The sequence below is a fragment of the Centrocercus urophasianus genome, unplaced genomic scaffold (genome assembly GCF_019232065.1).
Source record: "Centrocercus urophasianus isolate 14NV4802_14NV808 unplaced genomic scaffold, USGS_Curo_1.0 seq_786, whole genome shotgun sequence".
Taxonomy (NCBI): Eukaryota; Metazoa; Chordata; class Aves; order Galliformes; family Phasianidae; genus Centrocercus; species Centrocercus urophasianus.
The window spans coordinates 14928-23906 of record NW_024885406.1 but is presented as its reverse complement, the minus strand read 5'-3'; the positions used below and the strand labels follow the sequence as shown (position 1 = coordinate 23906).

Sequence of the window (8979 nt, the reverse complement as noted above, 5' to 3'; positions counted from 1 at the left end):
TCCTTGCTTAAATCTAGTTCTGAATGAGTGAAGTGTTCTTTTCTGTTTTGCTTAGCTACGTGAAGGGCTACTATGCTTTTGGACTCATGGAATCAAACTTTTTTGATCGTGCAGAGAAGCTTGCCCGTGAGGTAAACTGCCCGTTCTTGATGGTGAAATGTTTTTAGAGTTGTTAGTCATGTGCTCCCTATCTCTGAGTGCTGTTTTGCACAAATGCTGTAAACTGACTCTTCATTATTGCAATTTTTAGTAGAAGTAGGAAAGAGCTACCGGAAATGCTCAGTTTCATAGGAAACTGTTAATAACTATCCCTTAGTAGGATTCCTTCGTCTATGCCTTTTGCTGCATCCCCCTAAGTGTAGCTGGCTGTTAATTTCTAGTAAAGAATGTTAAATTGATTTATTGTAATCTGCTCTTGACAGTTCATTCTGTCATTTTTTTTTTCTTTTTTCCAGACACGTAGTCATGGATTAGTGAGCAGCTGGGTGTACAGTGTTCCTGGGGATCAAAATTAGTCTGCATATACCCTTTTTATAACGATAGTAGTTGTGTTTGATCTTCTGCAGTCTTCAGGATTATTGCTGTTGCCTTGTGGTCTTGGATGGAGTTAATCTCTAATGGGTGTCTTGGCAAGGTTCTGTTGCATCAGGGGCAGATGAAACTGCTACTCACTAACCTTACAAAATGGCTAAGATACTGTGGCAATTGGAGCAAGAAGGAGTTACTTACTCCGTATTCAGTTCTGGCTGTGGTCTTGAAGAAAAAGCACTTGCTTGCAAGGAACTGTTGTAGACTGTATTATGCCTGTGCATGCAACTCTTTCATGGCCAGTTCTGACGTATGTCTGTGGAATGAAATGTTGTTGGATAAGCTTCATTGAATCCTGCATTCTGAAGCTGTTTTGCACATGTTCACCTCTGTGCAGTAGAATTCAGGAAATTAACCAGAAAACTTTTTCTTCCTTTCTGTCCAAGTCAGTCTTTCAGGTGTAGCTGGTTGGAGCAGGCCAGGGTTGTACCTAACATCCAGCCAGTAAAATTAGTCTCTTGTTTCCCTGTCATCAGTAATAAATGGTTATTTGCCAGTTTGAGAGAATCATCACGTTTTCCTTTTTTCACTCGTAGGCTTTGGATGTAGAGCGGACAGATGCGTGGTCTGTTCATACTGTAGCTCACGTAAATGAAATGAAAGCAGAGGTGGAGAAAGGGTTGGCGTTCATGAAGGAAACAGAAGACAACTGGAAGGTAAGCTTTGTCACAGCATCTCTGAAAAATATCTTTGTAGGTCGTCTTTGCCTGCTCCAGCCAAGTCCTGCAGTTCTTCATCTCATTCCTTTCTGCCTGTGTATGTGTTACAAGCAATGCAAGTTTCAGAAATGAGTAGAAGACTTCACTTGAGGTGCTGTTATCCATGCTGATTTTGAAGCAAGAGGCAGAAAAATGTCCGTTCTGAAAGGCACGTGCTCTGGACCACTTCAAGCCATCTTTACTGAGATTACTCGGATGCCAAATTGCACACGAGTTGGGAAGCGTTCATGCAGTCTGTCCTCTCTCAGTGCCTTATGTTAGCTGGGAGTATTGTTTAAGTAAAACAACACACTGCTTTTCAACAAGAGTGTAAGTTGTACATGCACACACCATGGTGTTTTTGTGACATAAAGCCATGGTCACTGCTGGCAGATGTGGCATCAGATAAAACTTTGCTGTGATTATTATGGTTCATTGATATGCACATGTTCATAGCAGCAAAGTGGGCAATTATATTTTCATATGCCTTTTGCTTAGACTGTGAATCAGACGTCAGTACCAAAAGTGACCAAAGATGAGCTGTGAAATAACACGTCAAAAACACACAGTTCAGAAAGGTCGTGTAATTAGTTTGTTCTTGTGGTTGGTTTTGGGTTTGGTTTTTTTTTTTTTTTTGGTGTTTTTGTTTGTTTGTTTGTTTGTTTTTGTAGTTTGGTCAGTTTTCTTTGCTTCTGGATCTGAAAGGCTTCGTATGTCAACTGTAAGAAAATAAAAGAGAAATGATGCTTCTGTCTCTTTACTAGTCTTCTGAAGTTGCTTTGTGTATCTGACTAGTTTGTTATATAGAAAAACATTGTATTGGACAGCTTAATTAGTTTGTTATGTGGTCCTTTGCTGCAACTAAACCTTAATTTTTGTTTGTGATGTACAGCCTGTTTTTTCCTGACCATTACCCATGAAGCAGGTAATACAGTAATGTTCAGAGCAGGAGCTTGTGTGGTTTGCTGTTGAGAGAACTCCCAGGAAATTATTTCAGTAACTGAGGTCATCATTTCTCCTCACCCTAAGAATAAGGCCGGATAATGAGACTAGATGGATGGTTTACTTTTCAGGTGTTTTTGATCGGTTCAGATATCAAGCTTAGATGTGCAAACAACCATCTCTTGAGGTTCATATCTGTCATGTCTTTAGAAGGCATCTCATCCTTTGACACAGTACTTTTAAGGACAGTTTGGGTGGCACCTTCAAAACCACCACCAACCATTTTTGAAATGGCTCTGTTTTGGACTCTGTTTCTTAAAATAGTTCCATGTCTCTATCATTTATAGCCTTTATATGAATCAAACAAAATGTGGAATAAAGCAGAAGTAGAATTGTCTGATAGATCCTCTTGCCTGGTCCAGTATAGTTAAGACTTATAACAACTGACGTTGTCATAATAAGGCTTATAATAGCTGACGTTGTCATAATGAAACGTATATATTCACTTATGCAATATTTTTCATTTTAGCCATCATGAAGCCAGTTAAGATGTAACCATGTGGAAGAAAGCAGAGCTCTCTAAAGCCTTAAATATAGTTGCTTGTTTTTGGAGTGATCGATTTTCTAATGATTGGGATTACCTATCTGTACTGCCAGAGTATTTGGGCTCTACTTGTTGCCCATTTCTCATTTAGCAATTTAATCTCATTCAGAACTCCAGGTCAGCAGCAGAAGAGGGGTTTTGTTTTATTCAGTGAATATCCCATACTATTATTCATATGTTGTTTGGTATGTTCATATGATAGTAACCGTGGTATGATCAGATTTAGGCCAAGCACTTAACTTTTGAGCTGCTGCTGTTGATTTTGCGGTGTAATATTAAACAAGGAAAGATTCCTACAGGACTTACTGCAGCTCGAAAAAGTTCTGACATTCACTGGGTATCTTTATGCTTCCTGCAATTGAAGCACTTGTCAGCATGATAATGAAGATGCTTTTTTTACTTGTGAGTAGATTAAATTTAACTACTGTGTTGAGAGAGACTGAGAACAGAAAAACTTTCTGGTATTTTGGTTTTTCCCTTAAGGATAATGGAATTATAGTCCTGTTTGTCTATTTTCAGCTTGCTCACAAAAGTTAACAGCAATTACATTGCCTTGAAATACGGGCTAGGAAAGAGCATTTGAGCTCCTGGTGTCAGCTGGGAAGTATGGTGCAAGGTTGGTAATGGTCAGGGAATATTCATCTCATCTGAGGAGCTGCCCACGTGTCTGGTATCTATTTTGTAGTCCGTAGTAAGACATAAGTTTGAGAAGTGATTACTCAGTCTGAGATGGAAATCTAGGTGAGTAGGAGGAATGGCCCTCATAAGGTGGGCCTTTCCTGCACGCTGTCTAGCCACATTGCTTCAGTCAAGACCCTTACATGTTAGATGAGACAAATCTTACTCTTGTGATAGACAGTTTGTGGACTTTTTTCCGAAGGAGTGCTGCAAAAGGGTGAATTCTCCTGAGGCATCCAAGCGCAGTTCTTCTCTGGAAAAAGACTTGGGGAAACTTTGGTTTTTGTAGTGTCTGCCTGAATTGGAAAGGAGCGAGTGAAAGAGTGAGAGATTTCATGTAGGCCAGCAGATGTGAAGTTCTTGTCTGTCCTGTCTTTTGGAGCACTCGGCAGTTGAAGAGGAAAACCGAAATCCGCCTAGGTATGTTGAGATGAGAAGTTATTGTGTAAACCATAATATTTCTCTGCTTTTTCTTTTTTGCAGGGCAGTGATATGCTTGCTTGCCACAATTACTGGCACTGGGCTTTATACTTTATGGAAAAGGTATGAGATATTTTCCTACTGATGATTTATGGTCCAGACAGAGAATTCATCCAATGCTAGTTAAAAGGCAGTCCTAGCATGTATAGGGATTTATAGGTTATTTCAAGGGATGCTGTTATAAAATAGCACAGTGATGTTTTTACAGGATAGTCCTGTAGTACCATTATTTTGGCAACTTCTAATTACACTGAACAAAGATCCATTATCTTTGCTAGAATGTTGGAGGATTGCTGTGAAATAATCTCACTGATTACACCTGGCACGATTATTTGATGGATATAAGAACTTGGATCACCTATTTTTAGAAAACAAAATTACAGAAAGTTCTCTTCAAATTCGGTGCAAAGCTGCTGACCTCAAAATTGACTGGCTGAAACAAGACACTAATCTCTGTAGTTCAATCTCTGTAATTCAAGTGATTTAGGATCTAGTGAAACTCTTTAGTAACGATTGCAACTTGCCCCGCATATCAGGTTGCAGTGCAGAATCTCCTTGGAGTTCATAATGCTTAGCACTGGTCACATTTGTCTCCTTAATGAATTGAGCCCAGTGTCATTGCAGAGGTGCCGTCCTTTGGTCAGAACACAGTGTCAGTTGTTTATGCTTCGTAGTAATGACATAGAAAGCGTAGCTCTCAACAGTAGTCTAGTACCTTGTTTGTTTTGCCACCTTCTGTCCATACAGATTTTTTTTACAGCTTGCTTAAGAAAGTGCATGTTTTATGAAACAGTATTTTTTTGCAAAGAATCCTGAAAGAAAGATGAGAAAGAGATGAAACCTCATCTTTCTCCTTTGTGTGGAGCACACGTCAGTATTTGTTCTCTTTATTAAATGAAAACTGAATATACTGGTTATTTTAGCTAGTAGATCCTGCTTTATCTTGGTCTTTTCTCTCTTTATGTTTGTTTATTTGTTTCTGAAATCATGAGACAAGGAAGTAATGTTATGGCATTTCTTAATTGTATTTATATCTTTGGTTGCTACCCATCACTCTTGCTTAGTCTTCCAGAATATTAATCACATGGTCCTTGTTTGCTTTTACAGGGGGAACATGAGGCCGCTTTGACAATTTATGACAACCATGTGAGTAGGAGCCTTTTATATTTATTGAAGGGCATGCTGCAGATTGTGATATGTGTTTTCTTCCTTCTGCAAGAAATTGAAACCTACCATAATTTTGTGCAGTGCATGTAAGTTTAATTATCTGAGCAAGTTCCTGGTAGCACAGCTTATGAGCACTTGTGATTACAGATAGCTCCCAGGCTGCTGTCGGGTAGAAGCATGCTGGATTTAGTAGATAGCTCTTCGATGCTGTACAGGCTTCACCTGGAAGGTAGGATATCCAACTGTAATTCTTTTTAAACAGTAAGGGGAACGGTTTTCTTTTTGTCTCCCCCTCCAACACACACCCTGGCATGTCAGAAAAGTGTTTAAGGACACTTAGAGAGCAAGCTTGGTCAGTGTTGCAGAAGAAATCTTGCCATTCTGCTCCTGAGAAAAGCCCCAGTGTGATATTTATAATAATAAGCTGAATTGGTTTGGGTGGAATAGAGTTAGTATCTCATTCAGCTTAAGCTAACGTGGGTCACGTATTTATTTATTTCAAAGTTCAGCTTACATTGTCCCTGGAGATGTGAGGATGAAAAATCAAGTATGTTAGCCTCTAAAAAAGCTATAGAGCTTTCTCTAAGCAAATTTCAAATTAGATACTTCATATTTTGATATTGATTAGCCTCTGGCTTTTGTGTACTCCTGTAACTCGTTGGCATTTCTTGTTACATTTTCAAAGCTAAAATTTGTATTCCTGAACAAGGCAAAGAGGAGTGACTTTACTTGTATGCTACTGAAAGACCAATGGTGTATTGGGTTTATTTATGAAATTCATCTTATGACTCTGCGTTATTTGATTGCTGTGGGTGAATTGGAATGAACATCATCTCCAGGCAGATGGCAGCAATCTCTTAAAGAAGAGAGATCCTCCCATAATGCAGTGTAGAGTATTGGTGATAAATTACTGACAGTCAGTGAACCCTTTGCCCGGATAAGGCAGGCTGTAACTAAACATTGCAGTATAATTTTGCCATGTCAGAGACTGTGTTTTTGAGTTCAGTAGCAGTGCTATCCATGGCACATGATGCTGATACATACTACTAAGCAATGCTCTTGCCCTTGGTGGTGTTATTTAAATGATATCTTTTACTGATAGGTGTGAAGCTTGGAGACAGGTGGGACAATGTCCTGAAGCGTGCAAAGCAGCACAGCAAAGACCACGTTCTTCTTTTCAATGATGTACACGTGTTGATGTCCTCACTTGGAGCCAAAGACCACAAAACTACGAATGAGCTTTTAACAACTCTTCAAGAACTTGCCAAGTAGGTTACGTGAACTAAAGTACTGTGCTGAATAAATATTTTGGCCTCTGAGCATCTGAGGGATGGTTTGTGTGGCTTGCAGAAGTGTTCCCACACGCTCCTCTCTGCTTTGCTGCCTCCCTGGGTGAGGCCTGGTTTAAATAGAGCGGTGTCCATTTAGGTCATCTCTGTAATTCTTTTTGTGAGTTGATGTCGAGAGGAGCTTCTGTTCGTGCTAAGCAAGAATCTCTTGTGTTTGTCACAGCCACTACGGAACGTTTGCCTTGTATTTTCTTGCTGTGTGTTCGTACGAAGTTACGTTATGTGCAGCGATAAAGGATTTCACCTGTATAACAATACGGACACTGTGCAGTGTGCCAGCTGTCTGTGCTGGTTCTTTCTGCTCTGTTTTCAGAGAAAGTAACAGTTAGCTGGTAGTGAGACTGTCATAGTCCCTCTCTAGGAAATTGGTTTCTAAGCAGTGCTGGAATAGTTCTTGAGCTTTCGAGTTCACTTACTTGCGTGAATCGTGCATTGAAGCTGTTCAACTTAACAGCGTTGTGTATTTCACTCACACCTTGATCAGAATTAAAATCAGGGCAGAGTTCTCTGGCTTTTTCCCAGCCAAGGTGATATGTTGCAAAGGCTTGGGCTTGTGACGTGTGTGAATGTGTGCAGAAGGATGAAATCTGATTGACTGATGAGTAATCCTAGAATCATAGAGTCACAAGGTTGGTAACAACATATAAGAGTTCTAGTCCAACCGTCTCTCATCACCATTGCCACCACAAGCACTGCACCATAATAAAAAGGTGCAAGTAAAATAACCTCAGCAAAAGTAACCGTGTAAGTATGGTACCTGAAATATCACGCTTGGTTGACTCAGAAGTAATTCTGTCTGCAGGCAGTGCCAGGCTGGCATTAAATATGCGTATTTCTGATTTGATTGATGAGAGTTAATCACTTTCTCGTTGTACAGAGAACCTGGCGAAGACCACGAGCTTTCTCTGGCTCCCAGTGTGGGGTTGCCATTACTGCAGGCTTTGGTGGAGTTTGAGAATGGGAACTGTGACAAAGCTGTAGATCTGCTGTACCCGATCCGTTACCAACTGATCCAGCTAGGAGGCAGTAATGCTCAGGTAAAGGACATCAACAGAAGATGTGACCCGAGATGTGACTGGGTCCACTTTCAGTAGCCTCCCTTAGGTGCTTTCATTATTAAGAGCCCTTGATTCCTGGAAAAGGGAACAAGCGAGCTGTGCTTGTGACTGAGTCCTGTTTGCCAGCACTTACCAGCAGTGTCAGCTATGAGGAAATGCCAAGAGGAAAACTTCACTTGGGGGCTGTTTTGTAACCAGCAGTACTTTCTCGGTTACTTACTAACTTAGCTCTGGACTCACTTCTTTTTTCAGAGGGATATTTTCAGCCAGCTATTGATTCATGCTGCTTTAAATTGCAAATCCCAAGCCAAACAAAACCTCGCTAAGTGAGTATTTTTCCTGGTAATTTTTTCTTTCTGTGGTGACAGGACTGTTTTAAAGTCAGGATGTAGCAGAGTAGCTCCAAACAACTGCGTCCGTGCTGAAATTACACGCAAGCATTCGCGCTGAATGCAGTAGCACTTAACTAAGATGGGAAGCGCAGTAGCTGTCTGTTCCCGAAGGGCAGTCTTACAGTATGGATGATTCGTTTGTGTTTGTTGAAGGGCAGTTGACTTTCAGATGTTCTGTCTTACCCTGTGGCATCTTGCCGCTTGGTTGTGTACTTAATGGACTCCTAAGGTTTGGTGACCTGCTGGAAATCAAGGTTATCCTCATGCTAGCAGCTGTTTTCCTGGCAAATAGGATGAACAGATTCTGATATGCCTGCTTGCTTTCGTGCAAATCACAAGAGTTTTGTTTAGTAGAAATCATAGGTGTTCCTCATTGTCCTGCTGAGAGTTCTGTTTAAATTTGTTAACTGAGCCTGCTGTGCACTTAAAGGAACGCCTGTCTCCTCAGGACAGCGTGAAGCCTTGCCTGTTTGCCTCTTGAAGTCTTTTTGAAACACGAGTGGTAGATAGAATATCAGAACGACTGTTTTGTGCCCTCTGCGTGCTGGTTTTCAGTCTGTGTCAGTGTTGGAAAGAACTCTTCTGCCTGATCTGACTGCCAAGGCCAGATGTTTTCAGTGAAGGAAATCAAGAGCAGGTCTTTAGGTGTTGTCTTCCTGCTCTTGTAGGGCTGTTGCTGACAGTCTTATGGGAAAAGCGATGTGCTCAGTGACTTTCTTCCCGTTTTCCTGCTACTTCTCCTTTTTCAGGTGCCTCCTGAGAGAGCGTGATGTGATGAGACCAAATTCACCAATGACAGAGCGACTCATAAGGAGGGCAGCGGCTGTTCATTCAGTGGCATAAATCTGTCCTCACTGCTAGCAATAAGCTCATCAATCGAAGTCTGGGTGCTTTGGGTGGAGGGATGCAGTGCTGTAAAGCATGCTGGAGAAATCCCTAGGAGCGAGAGACCTGATGACAGCTGACTTGGAAGATACAACCTGAAATGCAACAGCTTTAAATCCTGGATGATTCCACTAGGAA

General features: G+C 41.0%; 1 protein-coding gene across 3 annotated transcripts in view; it reads left to right on the top strand.

Annotated features, from left to right (window-relative positions):
• The window catches only part of TTC38 (tetratricopeptide repeat domain 38), a 14360-nt gene extending 5387 nt beyond the window's left edge, over positions 1-8973 (top strand). For 2 of the 3 annotated variants that reach the window (XM_042838375.1, XM_042838377.1), the window contains 9 exons: positions 56-131; positions 1125-1244; positions 3994-4053; positions 5098-5136; positions 5305-5386; positions 6260-6425; positions 7384-7543; positions 7817-7890; positions 8706-8973. In XM_042838375.1, coding sequence (XP_042694309.1) covers positions 56-131; positions 1125-1244; positions 3994-4053; positions 5098-5136; positions 5305-5386; positions 6260-6425; positions 7384-7543; positions 7817-7890; positions 8706-8799 — 871 coding nt within the window. In that variant the 3' untranslated portion in view covers positions 8800-8973. The remainder of the gene's footprint in view (positions 1-55; positions 132-1124; positions 1245-3993; positions 4054-5097; positions 5137-5304; positions 5387-6259; positions 6426-7383; positions 7544-7816; positions 7891-8705) is intronic. The other variant, XM_042838376.1, reaches the window with a different exon arrangement.
• Positions 8974-8979: the final 6 nt, after the last annotated feature.